At 41.7% G+C, this 19,197-nt stretch overlaps 1 protein-coding gene across 7 annotated transcripts in view; it reads left to right on the forward strand.

The window, feature by feature from the left end:
- VPS35L (VPS35 endosomal protein sorting factor like) overlaps nucleotides 1-19,197 on the forward strand; it is a 1,440,208-nt gene that overhangs the window by 936,912 nt on the left and 484,099 nt on the right. For 6 of the 7 annotated variants that reach the window (XM_077448861.1, XM_077448865.1, XM_077448864.1 and 3 more), the window contains 2 exons: nucleotides 9,574-9,636; nucleotides 9,717-9,802. In XM_077448861.1, coding sequence (XP_077304987.1) covers nucleotides 9,574-9,636; nucleotides 9,717-9,802 — 149 coding nt within the window. The remainder of the gene's footprint in view (nucleotides 1-9,573; nucleotides 9,637-9,716; nucleotides 9,803-19,197) is intronic. The other variant, XM_077448862.1, reaches the window with a different exon arrangement.

Here is a 19,197-nt window from a genome sequence, read left to right on the forward strand (position 1 = left end):
TTTTTTTTTTGCTAGAACTCTAGTCAGTCGTCTATTATCCTTATTATCTAAATGTGTCTCTCTGGACCAGGTTTGATTCATACCGGGGCAAGAAACAATACCTTAAAAAGTGATTAATATCCACAACTGGATAGCATCTACTCGTCAACTTTTTTTTTCTTTTTTTTTTCCCCATAGTTTATCCCTAGATGCAGAGAAGGCATTCAATAGAGTGGCCTGGGACTACAACCTTTACTATGCTGCCTCAGGTCTTATCCCAATATCAAATTAGCTGCTTTTACAGACATTTTATTCCTAACAGAACCTCATACCACAATGCCCAACTTATGTAAAGAGGTTATAAAGGTTTGTGTTTTTTCACCTTAATGCATCGTCTATGGACACCGCGTGTATGACAGGGAGCACACACGCAAGCTAACCCCCTCAGGATAGAGCTTCCCAGAGGGGGGTTAGCTATTGCGGAGAGGAGCTGAGACAGCCGCCAAGGGACCCTAGAATAGGAGGATTGGGGCCACTTTGTAAAATGAACTGCACAGTGGAGGTAAGTATAACATGTTTGTTGTTTAAAAAAATAAATGAACCCATACAACCCCTTTAAGCCTTAACCAATTTACAACTAAATCTCTCTAAATCACAAGCACTTGATATCTCATTACAGTCAGATATGCTTATGCAGTGCCAAATAAATTACCTGTTCAAATGGAGCCGGTTTTGTGACATATACAGTCCGGCTATCTAAAAGTGTCTGCCCCGTACTGTGCAGGCGCAACCCTTGCGCAGTATGGAGCAGAAGGAGATTCGGAAAATCTAAGATGAACGGCGCCTGTGCCGTGAGTCCAGGTGCAAGCCCCACCATCCAAGTGGACATAGGGCTGCACATATTAGAGGGTCGCTCGCCACGCTTCGGGCACGGCCTCGCTTCGCTCAGCTCTTTTTATTCTAACTCTATGTCCACTTGGAAGGTGGGGCTAAAACCTGGACTCAGGGTGCAGGCGCCGTTCATCTTCGGCTATTTTCGGAATCACAGTGGACACTATTCGACAAGAACACCATCTGACAAGGACACCAGGATTTAATCACATATCTTGGGGTCCAATTGCCCTCCACATTGTCAGTTTTTAGTGTATACGTTGATCTGCTGATTCTCCAAAACATCCAACGTGACCTGAGGTCATGGTCTTGCAGGCCTGTTCTCATGGTTTGGCAGAGCATCAAATATTAAAATGAACATCCTTCCTAGAATTCCGTATGCGATGAAGACAATACCCATAAAACTACCTCAGACCTTTTTCACATCCAATCACTGCATGCACAGAATTCATTTGGGGGAAATCACGCACCAGAATTGGCTTTGAAAGGCTATCCTTTCCCAAACTGAAGGGGGTATTGGCCTTCCAGACATCGTAAAATATCTTTGGGTCTGTCAGTTAACGAGAATCATAAATTGGAATGTCCACTCCCAACTCAAAGTGTGGGTCCAAATCGAACTTGTTTTACTTTTTACCTCTACACCAGCTTGGACCATGCCATCCCACATACCACCAAAAAAAAAAATTTCAGACGAGCATGCCTCAAATTTAACATATCCTCCTCACCGGGACTGCTAAATCCCATCTGTCACAATCCAGAATTCACCCCCAGGTTTAACTGACACCTTCCTCTTAGACTTCAGACCTCACTCTGACATCCAAGCAGAATACTTTTTCTCTAGGGGTAACTTCATGACCCTTCCCGCACTGAACAGATGCCAGACCATTCCTTCCCCTTCTGGACATATGTTCAAATAAGAATTGTCCTAGATAACCCCTTCTCATGTGCTGATTTTTCTAAACCACAAATGCCTTTTGAAACATTATGTATGAAAAAAGACCCGCAAAGACATTTGATTTCGATTTTATATGCAGTCCTATTTGGCGACCACAATCCCAAATCCAACATAGCATAAACGGGAAAGGGAACTTACAGAAGAAGACTGGGAGAACATTTCTTCTTGCTTTCACAAGGGGACAATCAATGTACAAGAAAATACAATGCACAGGAAAACAGCTTTACGATCTTTTCTACATGGTATAAAACCCCCCTCGCTTCTACACATATGGGGGTTCTGCCCCCTAATCCAACCCTTTTGGATGGGAGTCTATTGCCTCACTACCCAAATTCTCTCCTATACAATTGATTTCTCCCTGGCCCAAATGCTCGTACACCATGCTTCTACCCCTAAAAATTATAACTGTTTCCTTGTCCTAATAAACACAGCTAAGATGTCTATGCCAGTCCAATGGAAATAACCCAATTCTCCAACCATAACAGATTGGTTCAGACACATAAACAAAATAGAGGTAATTGAAGACCTTATAGATCAAGCCAATAAGACATTGTCCACGTTTTGGAAAAAGTGGTCTTGTTGGCAACACTTGAAAACAACTACCTTTCACCATTTCTATTTTTCTATACCGGCTTGACCCACTCCTCTCCCTAACTAATGTTGACCACCTGATTACCCTACTCTGTCCAAAGAGTAAAATAACTAGGTTTATTCTTCCCCTCTCCCCCACCCTGTCTGCTGTGTCACTCAAATCCTCTTATTCTACCCAGCACAAGCCCTTTTCCAATTTTCTACCCCCCCCTTTTTTTTTTTGTAATGTATATAGTAGTTACTCTTTGTCACCCCATCCAAGTACCTTAATCCCCGATTGGGCCTTCTGGAAGCTCCTTCTGCAGTATGGGTTGCTAGGGATCCGTTGACCACACCCATACGGACAACTGACAGTTAGCATGTGAATAGGCCCAAATAGCATCACTACCAAAACACACTGGATAATTTAACCCAGATTTCTCTCCTAAGAAATCCCCATATATAAGAAACGCATATCTATGTAGATTCCATTCTATTCCCCTGTATGCTTTATATGATTTATACCCAATGTCCCAAGCGTCATAGTATGATTTATATGTTCAATAAAGTTGATTAGCGCTGTAATCTCCTGTATATCTCATTTGACACAAGAGGGAATAGGTTAGGGTTCAACCCGCCAGTAGTATCCGTAAGAAAATGTAACTTTAACTGTATACTTGCATTCAACCAGCCATTTTATGCAACTACAAAAGATATCTCCTCGCAGGGTATGTTGAAAGTCTGATGATATTGCATTGGAATGTTTTTTTTTTTTTTTTTTGTTTTTTTTATATTGAATTTGTTAGGTGTGTTTCCAATGCTAATGTAATTCATCTGATCTCTGTACTAATGTTCCTTCTTTATAATACAGGCTTGTTTGGAAAAAATAAAAAAAAACAATGCAAACAAGGTTTTTATTTTCTTACATCAGGGGACACAGAGCCATAGTAATAACTATGTGTGGGTTATATCGGACCATCAGGTGCTGGACATTGGCACGCCCCTTAAGGTGTGAACTTCCCCATATAACCCCTCCCACTACTGGGAGTCCTCAGTTTTTTTTGCCAGTGTCTAAGGTGTAAGGATGTGATTTTACTGAGCTTCACATGCAATAATCCTTTGATAAGAGCCAGCCATCCTGACCGGATCCGTTCTGATGTCTCCGAAGACACAAGGTTTGCTTGTGAATGCTTTAAGAGCTGGGCCCTGGGATCCAATACTTTTTGGTAGTAAGGCCAATAAAAGTTTACTCGCAGGATCTTCTCACAGGTCCAGGATAGTGATTCCTTTTAAGGTCTCGGAGCCTACCGTGAAGGAGCGAAGATTGGGTTTTTTAGCTCTGATAAAACCCTGCTGTGAGATAAGGTAGGGGAGATTTTCTCAGGAATCTCTCCTTCCATGTATTGTGATGTCATGTCTGTGTGTCACCACTGGGGGCTGTATTGAGCACTCCCCATTCTGATGCTGGAAACAGCAGAAGCTCCACTCTCTCCATTCAAGCCAGCTCAGACCCTCAGGTAAGGGGGGGGGGGGGGGTCTGATCACTTCCTGTGCCCCCAGATTGGCAATTTTGGTCTGTTTGAAAGCCAGACAGTTTTTTTTTTTTTTGGCAAGCCACTTTACCCTCCCACCACCCGCCCTAATGCCAGTGCTCACGCGGGAGATTCAACTTCCCTGTTTGAAAGAGGAAGGGGGGATTTCTGTGTGGGGGGCGTGGCTAAAAGGTGTCGGGCTCCGACCACACATGTAGGAAGTAGTTAAACATTCTTTTGCTGGCACTGCCTCTGCTTTTTACTGTAAGCTATGAGTGACAAAGGGACCAGGAACTCCTCTAAGGGTTCTAAGGGGTTAATAGTATACAACAAACTAAAAACCCTTCCAAAAGAATGTCATCCTCCCCTGAGAGGTAAAAAGAAAAGTATGGCCAGTCAGATGAGCTGTCAAGGGTAGAACACTTCTGTCCCTGTGTATTTCATACAAACAGGTTTTTTTCTTCTACCATTTAAAAGATTGCTATGATGTCTCTCCATAATAGGACTAAACATAGCAGATTCCCATCTAGTGCTCTGGGCCCTTTTGTTGAGGTGCAGAAGGCTGGGGATCGGGTAGATATGCCCAAACATTGGAAGATACTTTTTTTTTTCTCTTCAGAGGATCGTAACAGGGAGGAAGTAGCTGCACAAGTCAGGTGTTTGTCTACCACCTTACTTAACCCTTTTGCTGCCTGCAGCACAGGCTCTTGAGGTATCTACCTAATAGGGTTCATTTGAACCTCCCCCACCTGGGGATGTTTTTTTTGTCTATGTATGCATAGCTATGTATTTTGAATGGGAATATGAAAGAAATGGGGATTTCCAGATATTAATGTTGCAGTCACCTCAGTGAGCAGAGTCTCACATGTCCAGTGGATAATGCACTGATGTTAAAGGATCCAGCAAGTTAAGGTTTGATTTTCCTTTTAAAGACTAGATGTTTGTCGTTCTGGCTGCAATAGGAGTAGCTCAGTCCATTAACCATTTAATGTCTGCTCCACTATTTTGGTGGAGCACATTTTGAGTCATGCCAATGCATTGGAAAATGTGGACTCCAAAGGGTTAAGGAACCGGTGTGAGATACCTGAAAGTTCTGCCTGATTAGCAGGCCCGGCAAGGGGCTGGTGTATTTGATGCACTGTGTCTCACAGATGCTATGATGCTACTCAATCGTTTAAGCTCTATGGCTTATACTTGGACTAGTGCATTCTTGCAGAGGTCTGTGGCTGAAATATTGATCAGCCGAAGCACCATATAAAAAAAACCCCAAAAAACCCCTTAGCCAGTTTGTGTCCCATCTTGGGATATGACTATTTGGAGTGGATAATTACATCCAAAGGTGGTAAAGTTCTCTTTACCAGTAAAAGGAGGTTCAAACAGTTCTCCTTTAATTGTGCAGCTTCTCCTATGCCTGGGCTCAATCGTCAGGTTCAGGAGAAAGTTCCCAGGGGCAGCACCAGGATCTTGGGGGCAGAAAACCCATAAAGCAGAATGCTGAGGACTTCTCATGAAGGAGCACCCCCACTCGTTTGGGTGAGGGGAAAGGTCCTGTGATTCTCAAGGTCTGGCAGGAACAATGTTAAGAGCAGAGGGATTTCTGCAAAAAAAATAATTCTCTAAGTTACATCTAGAGTTTCAAGAGCCGTAAGATCGAAAGCCAATTGAGCCAGAGGGTCCGGGCTTTGGGTCCTGTTTGGGTGCTGCCTGTGGGGTCCTTGAGGCTGTTGGTGCGGCAGTCTTTATGCAAGAGTATCCGTCTCCTCAAAGAATGCTCCTGAGGTTAAAAAAAAAGATGTCTCCCTTTCTGGTCTCTGGATCAGCTATCCCAGTCGGTGATATCAGAGATTCCCTTAGTGGAACACATGTTTTTTGGCTCAAACCTTTTAAGGTCCCAGAGCCAAACAGAGGTAAGACCCATTCTAGATCCCGTAGATCTGAATCGGCACTTAAACATCCAACCCTTTCATAATTCGATCGGCTGTGTCCATCCTGCCAGGAGGGGAGTTGCATATCCCCATGTGCCAAAGTTTCCCGCTTACCAGAAATTTCTGTGGTTTAAAATATAATTATTTTTTTTTCAATTGTGGCACTGCCATTCGAATAGCCACAGCACCACGAGTGTTTTTTTTTTTTAAATATATTTTTTATTGAAAAAAAGAACAGGACATAACAAGACATTATATATACCATGGAATAAGGTGTATATGGTACACATGACTGGTTATAATAGCAATTACAACATTTTAAACAACCTTGGGAGGGATAACAATCAAACCCTTGATACTAATCATCCTGATGGCTACTATAAAGCTAGAGGGGGATAAGCGTGTTTCGTTGTGTAGTGACTGAATACCTGATAGGGCAGCGGGTCAGTTGGACAACCCAAGGGTACGAGTGTTCTGAAAGATTCTGGCACCTCCTTTAGCCAGGTTAAGGGCTCAAGGCATAACAGCCCTAGCCTATTAGAAGATATACTTTTTAATAGATCATTCAGTCTCAGGTCTAAAACCAGAGTCTGATCTCAGCTGTAGATATCTGAAATCTCTAGGTTGGATTCTGAGCCTAGGGAGATTCTCCTTAAAACCATCAAGGAGGTTACTTGGGGGCTGGTTATAGAAACCATACAGAAGAAGGTATTCTTACCCCAGACGAGAATCAGTTCCATTGTAGGACTAATTAAACTTATCAGGATAAAGGAAAATGCCTCCATTTGGCTGCAGGGGATTTTTAGGGGAAATGGTGGCCTCCTTCAGGGCCGTCCCTTATGAGCAGTTTTATTCAATGACTGCTCCAAGACACCATCCCGTCGGTCTGGAATAAAGGGGATTCAGGCCTTGTTTGTTTCCAATGCGCTTGGCTCCCCACATAGGTAAAAGTCTAAATTGGTGGTTATCCAGCAGGCGGGAAAATCTTTATCCTGCAAGGTGTTAACAACAGATGCTGGCCTTCTAAGCTGGGGAGCAGCCCTGAAAGAAGATTCTGTCCAGGGGGGGATGGTCTGGGTTAGAGGACCTTGCCTATCAACTTTGGAAGTTTCAGGCAGTACATCTGGCCATAGAATATTGGCGGTCAGACTGTCCTGACAGGATTCAGTCTGACAGAGTCACGGTGGTGGCTTACATCGATCACCAGGGGAGGCATGAGAAGCCGTGCAGCCCAAAAAAGAGGTGAATAATATTCTAGCTTTGGCAGAACACAACACTCCTTGCCTGTCAGCAATTCTAATTTTTCAGGAGTACTACTTGAGACGCCAACAATTATTTTTGGGAGAATGATCTCTTCACCCCGACATCCTTCTAGCAATATGTCAGATGGGGTACTCCGGACATGAACCTATTTGCATCCAGATTGATTATGAAGGTCGACAACTTTGTCGAACAAGGGGTCCGCTAGCAGGCAGAAAAGACACATTAGTCTTCCCAGGGCATGAGTTTTTCACTGATCTATGCATTTCCTCCAGTTCTGCTACTTCTGCGCTGCAGTATTAAGCAGGAACGAATGGGAGGTGTTTCTGGTGGCCCCAGCTGGGTCCCAGAAGATCTTAATGTATCAAGATCATAAAGATGGCAGTAGGAGTCATGTGGACTCTGCCATTATAGCCAGACCTCCTTGCACAAGGTCCGGTATTTCATCCTACTTTACTGACAAGGAGTTTTACAGGTTTGACTGTTGAATCTCACTCTATAAAAAAAATTGTGGGTGATCTCCTTCAGTAGTGTCTACTTTGACTAAGCCCAGGAAGCCGGCTTCCAGAATCACTATAGAATCTGGAAGGCATAGGTTTATTGGTATGGATCCAGGGGTTGGCACCCCAGGAAGTATGTCAATAGGCAGGATTCCTGCATATGGGATCTGAAATGAAGATGGCCTTGACTTTTATCAAGAGCCAGATCCAGGCCGTATCAGTGTCTTTTCCTATGGCCTCTTGCTTCCCACTCTTGGTGCATAGCTTATTCAGGGGGTAACAAGGTTTATTCCCCCCTATCAAGGCACCTCTAAATTAGGATTTATAATTGGTCTTATCAGCTTTGTTAAATCGGCCATTTGAACCTTACGAGAAATTCTCTTGGTTCTTTGACAAGAAAGATACATTTTTTTTGCTTGTCATTTCTTCTGCTAGAAGAGTATCGGAACTAACAGCTTTGTCTTGTAAGAGCCACATTTAATCATGCGGATTAGGTGGTTTTATGTCCTCATCCTGAATTCTTACCAAAAGTGATAACAGGTTTTCATTGAAATCAAGATAGTATTCCTTCTTTCTCCCCAGAAGCTTTAATCTGGGGAAGAGAAATCACTACAGTCTCTTGATGTAAGAGTGATCAGAATCTATCTAAGGGCGACCGCTCAGGTTCGCAAAACACAGGTTTTGTTTGTACTGCCAGAGGGTCCAAGATATGGACAGGCAGCATCAAGATCCATTATTTTCCAAATGGATTTGTCAAGTGATTGATCAAGCTTTAGCTTAAAGAAGAAAATTCTTCCTTCTCAGATTAAGAGCACACTCATCCAGAGCAATTAGTGCCTCTTGGGTGGTGCATCATTAGGCCTCTATGGCTCAGATCTGTAAGACCGCAACGTGGTCTTCGTTTAATATGTTTGTCCAATTTTATCAAATCTGAATTAAAGGTCATGAGGCTATTGCCTTTGGGCACAACATATACTGCAGGCTGCAGTATGAGTCCTCTGGCCTCCTTTTTTTTCTTGATTCTGCCCCCCCCTCTTCAGTTGTCATTGCTATGGGACATCCCACATAGTTATTACTATGGCTCTGTGTCCCCTGATGTAAGAAAATTTAATAGGATTTGTATAACAGCTTACCTGTAAAATCATTTTAGTTGATGTACATCAGGGGACACAGAGGTCCTTCCCTTCTTTTTATACACTTTGATTGCTTGGCTACAAAACTGAAGACTCCCAGTAGTGGGAGAGGTTATATGGGGGAATTCCACGCCTTATGGAGCGCGCCAGTGTCCAGCACCTGATGGTCCGATATAACCCACATATAGTTAATACTATGGCTCTGTGCCCCCTGATGTACATCAAAGAAAAGGATTTTACTGGTAAGCTGTTATAAAAATACTATTTTTTTTTTCGGCTCCTTAAAGTTGTAGCTTCAAAAAATACTTCTGGACTAAAATAGTGTGCATGAACTGAATAATAAACTTCCCTCACATAGTCTAGAGTACTTGGGGCCAATCTTGGTGACTTTACAATGCGCACAATCTCCCTTCCTCAGGAGACATGTAAACCCAAATAGCACCCTTTAGAGTGCTTCTACATGAGGGTTTTTAGACCTTATGGTAGCTTCTTTCGCAGCCATTAGCTTTGCCCGTTTTCACTTCAGACCTCTTCAATCTAACATTATCACGGCATGGAATAAACAAATTAATCTCTGGATCATCCACATTTTATTCTAACCAAAGTTCTCTCTGGCATGGTGGATCTTTTTGCCCTGGAATTGGGCAAGGTTATTCCTTCAACTGCAGACTCATGGAGTAGATGGTGGTATATGAGTGTGCACTAGGGGCTGCCTAGCAAGTGGTGTTTTTAATATAATCCATGGTCTATAAATGTAAGTTTTTTCCTGGACAGTTTTTATTTTATTTTTTAACAATTTCTCTTTTTTTTTTTTTTTTTTTTTCCTAGCTTCAATCTATAATTACCACAGTTATTGCACATTTCCATGACTTTTCAGTCCTTTTTTATGTGGTGAGTAGTACTTTGGTTGTTTTGCTAGATCACTAAACCTCAACCTCACCATTAAAAATACTGTATATTGATTGTTTTAGGAGAAATTCTTGCCTTTCCTTGATATGTTCCAAAAAGAGAGTGTTCGAGTAGATGTTTGCAAGTCCATCATGGAGGCTTTTAACAGGTAAGCTCTAGGTTATACCTATAAGAACTTCCTCAGACCAGATGCTGCATTTTGGTGCTGGTAAAAGGCATGGACCTGAGAAAATCCATTGTAAGAGTGGTCTTGCATCAGGAATGTTCTGAGTTGCATTTATTACACGTTGACCTGATATGAGTGTAACATGTTATGAACGGCCAAATTGTCGTTTAATCCTTTCATTGCCAAGTTGCTGATCAGAGTTATTAACCTCAAATGTGGCAACCAACCCCACCCCCCCATGCCGCGACTTCCCTGTCCCCAGCCCCTCCACCTCCCGCCACTCCCTTTCATCTATGAATGTCCCCACCACTGTCCTTTCTTATACCCTTATTCCCACTGCACCGCCCCCACCTGATTTCCCTGCAGCTACGATCAGAACCTGGCATCCCTGCTTTGCCACTCCCACCGGCTTCAGGTTCTGCAGGGGCTTAGAGGGGATCCAGATGTGTCCCAACCCATCACTTTGTCACCCCTGTCCCCGATGTCACAGGAGAGGCACCGGATGGCGGCGGGAGGGGTTTGTCTCCTCCCGTCGCCTATAAGAATGATTAAGCAGTGGAACTTCTGCTATGATCATTCTTCGGGTACACAGAATTTCTGGCTGAAAACAAGGATATCTGAATGATGCCTGCAGCTGCAGGAATCATTCAGATATTCCCACTGAAAGTCAAGGATGTCATATTACGTCTTTGGCTGGGAGTGGTTAAAAACTATAAATATTTGATAAAGTTTAAAAGTGGAACACAGAGCCTGGCAGCGAAAGAGTTAACAGCCCGCAACAAAGCGTGGTTACTAGCAGAGTTTTCAAGTAAGAAACTTTGCAATAGATTCACAAAACAATGTATTAAAAGTAGAACGTTTATTGTAATATAGAAATATTATAGGGAAATGGAGGAGATATGGGACTTTATAGGTGCAATTTGTATACATACACACAGATTAAAAAGAGATAAAAAACAAGGGACACTATTTCTAGTGTAACATCGCTGCCCCCACACCTTTATTTCAACATGTTTTGCCACAGTGCTTCTTCAGGAAATGACATGGTATCAGCTACTAATCAAATAAATATATATATATATATATATATATATATATATATATATATATATATATAGAGATATATATATATAGAGATATATATAGAGATATATATATATATAGAGATATAGATATATATATAGAGATATAGATATATATATATAGAGATATAGATATATATATAGAGATATAGATATATATATAGAGATATAGATATATATATAGAGATATAGATATATATATAGAGATATAGATAATATATATAGAGATATAGATATATATATAGAGATATAGATATATATATATAGAGATATAGATATATATATAGAGATATAGATATATATATAGAGATATAGATATATATATAGAGATATAGATAATATATATAGAGATATAGATATATATATAGAGATCTATATATATAGATATCTTTTTTTTTTTTTTTTTTTTTTTTACAGAAACGCACACACGCACACAAAAAAAAAAAAAAAAAAAATGTTATACACAATGCATACATAAAAATTTCAACCACATTTATCACTGAACGACAAACATCACAAATGCACCCCCCCCCCCATTTGGACAAGGGTTCCCCTATATTTGGTTCCTACCTCAATCTGATGAAGAGGTGGAGCCAAATATCAAAATGAAAGGAGTCTGTATGTGACAGCTATGCACGCCCAGCCAGTCACAAAGTGATTGACCACATGTACCAAAGTCCCCACAGGGAGGGATATATGATCTTAAAATGTGTGATCAAGATAATAGGAAGACCTATGATTCAATACAACATATCATAATAAACTAATTTCATGACAAATCCTCTGCAAGAAAAAAACTCAAACATTATCATTATAAATCATAGTTTTCTTATAGCTTATACAGAACATGCAGGGAGCCTGAATGTTCACTAGATGGCACCAAGAGCTTTATTCATCACACTACCAACCACTGAAACATACAGGCATACCCCACTTTTACGTACACAATGGGATCAGAGCATGTATGCAAAACGAACATGTACTTAAAGTGAAGATATACTTGTTTTCACTTCCAAATGCATGTACTGCATTGATAACTAAAATAAACACAATATTAAAGCTTACCCCATCTGATGTTGCAAGGCCAGAGCAGCTGAGAGAATTTATTGTAGTAGGAAGGGTGAAGGCATACAGGTATCTTCTGTTTCACTGGTCAAATCTTCAAAGGTGAGACTTTCTTGCTGGCGAATTGAGTGTACTACAAGAAGAAATTAGAGTAGGAGCAGGACTTGATGGTTATGTCAGAGCTGGAAATGGACTGTCCGGTATGCAAGTATCTTCTGTTTCACAAGTCAAGTCTTCAAAAATTAGGTGCTTTCTTGCTGGAGAATTAGGTGTACTACAAGTTGCAATAAGAGGACATGGTGGTGATGTCAGAGCTGGGAACAGACTGCCAGTTGATGATCTGGGATCCAAATGACTGTCAGTCAATGTTGATGATCTGCGTGCTGATGGACTTTTAAAAAAGTATGTTTCTATGGAGGTTTGAAGTGTGGCTCTCGTTTTCTCCCTGTAGATTTCTTTGTAAAAGGCATAAGCCCCTGAAATGTTAGCATTAACTTTGGAACTTCTTTCAAAATCATGCTTTTCAAATAGAGCCGTTGCGCTGTCAAGATGACGGAAAAGCTTCAAAAATATTTTTTTGTAGTTAAACCTTTAGGCTGTTCAGTGAACTGAACCCCATCCTGCACATCGTATTCTCTCTCCTCTTCTAGTTCCAGAAGATTTTCATTGCTGAGGGGCTCAGTGTGGGACGCAAACTGTTCAGCAACATCTTCTGGCTCTACTTCCAGTTCTAACTGCTTTGCCATAGCTTATGTTTTCAGTAACCATAGCTACACGATCTTCAATTGTGATTTCCTTTGTCATTCCAAGCATCTCTTAGCCCTTGTACACATGGTCGGAGAATCCGTCGGAATGTGTCCGATCAGACCGTGTTGTTGGATAATCCGACTGTGTGTGGTATGCATCGGACTGATTCCGTCCGAATATCCGTCTGACCAAGTTTTCCAACTTGCTGGAAATATTTTCCGACAAACTGGTTTGATCGGACATACTCCGATCATGTGTAGCCTACTCCGACGGACAAGGTGTCACGCATGCTCACATTCAAATTCCGACACGGAAATGCTCGTTCAGGTAAAACTACTGCTCGTAAGCGATATAGCACATGCGTCACGTTGCAATGTTAAAAATTCTTTCATCAAGAGCATTGTCTTGTTCTTTACAATGCTGCAAGAATGAACTTCTTTTGATACTCATAGTCACACAAACTTCTCCCGAACGTATTTCTTTACTCTTTTTTAACCATTTCAGCAATACAATTTTAGTTTGCATCACATCTACACAATTTTAGATTTGGTTTATTCTTTTTTTGATGTTTTTTTGTATTTATTATTATTTATTTATTTATTTTGGATTCCCTAAAAATCTCCTTTTAAAGACGGTTTGCTAATTTCTCCTTTTATTGGGGTGTTTTGTGTGTGTAAACTTACCACAACATTTTTGTATTTTTGAGATTTTGTTTTTATTTTTTAATCTACAGGAGGTTGTTTAGTGTTGGTACCCCTTGCTATTCATTTCACTTATTTTTTGGGAAATGTACCTGCCTGCTCACAAATAAACTGGCCTTTTGGAAGGAAAACACATACACAAGTATTTCATCAAACAAAAAAACCTTTATTTTGGTCGCAATAAACTAAAAAGAGGAACGCAGCACTGGAGAAACGTGTTACTTTGGTGCAGCCTTTGGCCCCCAGGGCAGACATGAACAAATTAGAATATAAAAAAATTGGTGGCCTGAGGAGTACATATCTCAGGGAGAGAAGTCTGGTCCAGAAGTCCTAGAGAACAGGAAATTCAGATGCCATTTATGTCCCCAGGATGTGGTTCTTCAAGAGGCTGCATCTTCTGGCAGACCAGACTGAACCCAGGCCATCACTCTCTCGTCTTCCTTGGGCACTTCCCTCCAGGCATCCTTCCAGGCTGTGGCTGGGCTCCTGTAGTTGGGGCAGAAGGAGGAGGGCATTGGTCGACCTCCTGGCTGCCACTTGCCACAGCCTCCCCCCGACTGAGGTCTTCCTGTGTATGAAAAGGGGACATAGTTTTAGTGTTTTGATCATCAATCACACCATGTTGTGCTCATGGCTTTTGCAAATTGAATGTTACCAAATAGAACAGACTATCATTTTGAGCCCAGCATTTTTTCTTTCCCATCCCAATCATTTTTGGTCACTACTGTCTCTTGAGATGTAAACCACTTTGATAAATCACAACTTACTGATCAATAATAACATCTAGTTAACATCATTAAATGTAACACAAGAAATAAGTTCAACAATGCAATACCTGTCTCAAGCTGGGCCCCGCCACATGTTGCTGCCTGGAAGGCCCAGGTTGGACATCAGAAGCCTCAGCTGGGTGTGAAGGATGCCTTGAAGGAAGACTGGAGAGTGGTGGCCTGGGTACCCCCTGGTCTACCAGAAAATGCAGCCTGTCAAAGTGAACCATCCTGGGGTAATAAATGGCATCTGGATCTCCTGCTCTCAAGGACTCCAGGTGCTTCTTTCTCTCCCTGAAATATGTAATCCTCATGGCCCCAATTTTCCTATTCAGCTAGGCCATGTCTGCCGTGGGGACCATGATCCGCACTAAAGAAAGCAGTTTCTCCAGCGCTGCGTTCCTCTTTATGTCGGCATAAAACTTGTTGTGGAACTGCCACAGGCAGGGCATCTCCTTATAGAGTTCTAGAAATAGCCCGATAAAATTTTCATTTTGGAATGGATCCATATTGTCTGACACAACACAAGCCAAACCCTCAAATACTAATAATGCCATGAAAAACCCTCCTAATCTTCTCCCAACATCGGCCTATATAGAAGCGGTCTAGTCTAGTGAAGCACCAAGTCAAAAATGTTACCTTTGTTTGCACGTTCATCACGTCCGCGCCTCACTCTCTTCCCAGATCGTACGGACGATACACACGTGTTGCGTTTTATATACAGTGTGCATGCGTGAAACTCCGCCCGCCCCTGACGTTCTTTCTAGACTATTCCCCGCCCCTTCGCTTCTGGCGCAGCGAGGAGAGCACATGGCGAGAAAGCAGGTGCTCACTAATAATAGTTCCACTAATGAGGAAGGTGGTGAGGAAAGCCCGGAGCCTGAAATGTCCCGATCCAGGAAGACAAGATTTAAGGCCTCAAATATGTTTTTGGAGAGATGTTGGAGATGGTCGACATATTGAACAGGACCGACTATGATGGGAAGTATGGCCCTTACCCAAACCCAAATATCAGAAAGGCCAAGATCATGACTAAAGTTGTGAAGAGTCTTCTTAAGAATTTTGGGGTACGCCGATCCAAGGATCAACTGAGAAAACGCTGGTCAGACCCGAAACTGTGGGAGCACGAGCAGTACCTAAGGATCAAGCATGTTCTTAAAAAAAGTAAGTAGTTGTCATGTGTTCATATGATTATTCTTGCTTGCATACTGCTCCATGTGCTTTGATTTCATGTAGTGCATTTTAAAATGGCCACTTTCAAGTTCATGGTTTCATTTGTTCGTAAGAAACATTGTTCTGCAGGTAAGTATTCCAGCTTAACAAAGTGTCCACAATAATGTGCTCACCTTTGAACTCAGCCAAAAAACAATTGTACAACACTTTTAAGCAATGTTTCATATTCCTATTTCTGCCCTCTGTGTGCAATTTTTTTTTTTTTTTTTTTTTTTTTTTTTTTTTAACATTCTCATTGGGGAGAGAAGGCTCTGCAAGTATGAGGACACCAGGGACCACACCCCTCCCAAAGAAGGGCAACTTCCAAAAGCAGAAACAGGAGCAGGAGGAGGAGGTGGAAGGAGAGATCGTGGAGTTTGGGCAAATTGTCACCACAACAGGTGAGTGTCGGAGAACACAGCTTCCGGTAAGCTCAGCAATGTATATCACCATATTTTTATTACATGGTGTGTTATTTTGCTTTGTTTTGTAGGTGATGTGGAAGAAGATTCCAGTTTTACCAGTGAAAGTGCCCAGATCTTGATCAGGGAGATAATGGGGTGCAATCGTGATTTGGAAATGATCCAACAAAACATCAATGATGTAAAAAATAAAATGAACATCATTGATGGTTTGGGGAGAGTGTGAAACAACAAAAACTAGATAGGATTTTATTTTTGCTCTTTTAAAAACAAAATGTATTTATCGAAATTCCTAATTTGGAAGATGCACAGAGTGTGTAAACATACGCTATCTCCCATCATGGGTGATCAATGTACATGTTTGTGGAAAGTGTCTGAGATGAAGGGGTTGCAGCCCCAAAGCATGTACATTGATCCCCCATGATGGGAGCTAGCACATGTTGACACACTGTGTGCATCTTCCAAATTTGTTTTTTTCAGGGGTGACACCCCATGTGATGAAGGCAATATCAGCCCAGTTTGTACATACTCATAGTTTCATAGTTAGTAAGGTTGAATAAAGACACCAGTCCATCCAGTTCAACCTGAGTGAGTGTCTATAATTGTCCCCATCCCTGTACATTGCACACTCATGTTGGTCCCTACCCTCAAGGAGCCCACAATCCAAGGTCCCCATTCATATCCTAGGGCCAATTTTGAACAGAAGCCAATTTACCTACCTGCATGTCTTTTAGATTGTGGGAGGAAACTGGAGTACCCGGAGGAAACCCACTCAGGCACAGGGAGAACATGCAAACTCCAGGCAGGTAGTGTCGTGGTTGGGATTTGAACCAGCGACCCTTCTTACTGCTAGGTGAGAGTGCTAACCACTACACCACTGTGCCGCCTCAGGTCTGATATCGTCTTCACTTTTCAAAGTTGAACTTTGTAAGTTCCTGTGTTCAGTATTTTACGGTTTAATACATGCCTGTTTACACAAAAACAAGGAAACTAAATTCTCATTAACCACTTCCCGACCAGCGCACGACGATGTACGTCGACAGAATGGCACGGGCAGGCATATTGGCGTACATGTACGTCCAATATTCGTTGCCGCCGTGCCATCGGGAGCGCGCCGCCGGCGGCGCGCTCCCGCGCTGGTCGGGCCCCCCGTGAGTCCGGTCGCGGGACCCGCGGACTCGATCGCCGCGGGCATCCCCGCGATCGTCTCACGGAGCGGCCGAATGGAGGAAATGCTGTATAAACATTTTTCCATTCTGCCTAGCAACTAGTGACGCTGATCTCTGCTCCATGTGATTGGAGCAGAGATCAGTGTACACTAAATGAAAGCCCAACCCCCCCACAGTTAGTAACACACCCCTAGGAACACTTAACCCCTACACTGCCACCCACTGGTTAACCCTTTCACTGCCAGTGTCATTTACACAGGAATCACTGCATTTATATAGCAGTGATTACTGTATAAATGACAATGGTCCCAAAAATGTCCGATGGGCCCCCCACAATGTCGCAGTCACAATAAAAATCGCAGATCGCCGCCATTACTAGTAAAAAAATAAATAATAAAAAAATATTAATAAAAATGCTATAAAACTATCCCTATTTTGTAAACGCTATAACTTTTGCGCAAACCAATCAATAATCGCTTATTGCGATTTTTTTTACCAAAAATATGTAGAAGAATACGTATCGGCCTAAACTGAGGGAAAAAAATGTTTGTTTTATATATTTTTGGGGGATATTTATTATTACAAAAAGTAAAAAATAATGTGTTTTTTTCAAAATTATCGCTCTATTTTTGTTTATAGCGCAAAAAATAAAAACCGCAGGGGTGATCAAATACCACCAAAAGAAAGCTCTATTTGTGGGAAAAAAAGGACGTTAATTTTGTTTGGGAGCCACGTCGCATGACCGCGCAATTGTCAGTTAAAGCGACGCAGTGCTGAATCGCAATAAGTGGTCTGGTCTTTGACCAGCAAATTGGTCCGGTCTGAAAGTGGTTAAACTCTGTTTTGGATGCACACAATTTATTGGTTTGTTGTAAAAACCTTTTCGAAACACACATGTGAATGTGCTTGTATTAAAAAGTTTAATTATCAACAATGTGTGGCTTTCTTTTTCATTGCGCTTAAAATGTATTTGTAGTCAAATTTTAGTTTGTGCTGAGAAGGAGTGTGATTTAATAAAGGCAACTCCACTTTGCACTCCAAGTGCAGTTTCAGGTGTACTTTTGCAGTGCACTTGTAGTGCATAGTGGATGTGCCTTTAGTAAAAAGCACCCACAGTGATGTGTAAATTTGGGCAATCATGCCATTTTCCTGCCATGGTGCTGAAAATGAGCACAATTTTGGTCAGTAATGCACTACGTACATTAGTTACAAAAAGAAGTTGTGTGTGTAGCACACCCACAACATAATAACATTATCTGAAGAGACTATCCCCTCATCTCGCTCTGAACTTGGGTTGCACTGGTGGTGAAAAAGGCACAACTTCAAAAAAAATGGCAAAGTGGGAGGCCACAGTCTGCCATTCCTGTGGCGTTGAAGGACACTGTGTAGTGAAACAAGAACAAAAATTAGTAATTAGACAAATCAACATTGCAAGCAGATTAGGCACCCACATTTTTGGTCTAAATTAGTATAACATTTTGGGAACTGAGTATTTAAAGCCTAAAGTATAAGGTCCCCTTATGAGAGTCATCACTCCCCATATGATGGGCCCTTGCTAAAAAAATGAGGGGGGATGTTTAGGACAGGTAACCCTCTCCACTTGATTGAGAGCTGAATGCCTAAATAATGTGTGATACTTTGTGAAGCCCCTCCTTAGTTACACTATTGGCAGCCCACGGGACAGGTAAGAATTGTCATAATAACAAAATGAAAACAAATTGGAAGCACATTTTGATATTCTGCTATTACATAGCAAGAAAATTAATGTTAAAAAAAAATGCATTTGAAAGTATTGAGGCAGGTTCTTGCACTACATGCTTTGGTGAATTTGTCCATAAATGTGACCATCAAAAAGGTAGGTATAGTGTGTATTGGGTTTGGTCAAGTCATCAGATAGAGGATTGCTATCAGCTGAGCTAGCAGTTGGGGGGAGGGGGTTCCTAATGAGTTTGGCACATCCCCAAAATTTTTAAAAAGGTCACTTTGCATGAATTGAAGCACACACATCACATTTGTAGACATTTTAGAGGGGGGTTTAGGGGAAAGCAATACTATGGAGCTGACAAAAAACATTAAGTGACTAGACTATAGTTGTATGGGCTAAGAAGAGCATGGTGGGGAAGTTAGTGAGGAAAATATGCATCAGGACAAAGGGGCAGAGCATATGAATTAGAGCATATTGCAATGATGGTAATTAGGGAATGAGGAAAGA

This window comes from Lithobates pipiens, unplaced genomic scaffold (assembly GCF_037356315.1).
Source record: "Lithobates pipiens isolate NorthernLeopardFrog02 unplaced genomic scaffold, aLitPip1_a1.2 Scaffold_22, whole genome shotgun sequence".
Classification (NCBI taxonomy): Eukaryota; Metazoa; Chordata; class Amphibia; order Anura; family Ranidae; genus Lithobates; species Lithobates pipiens.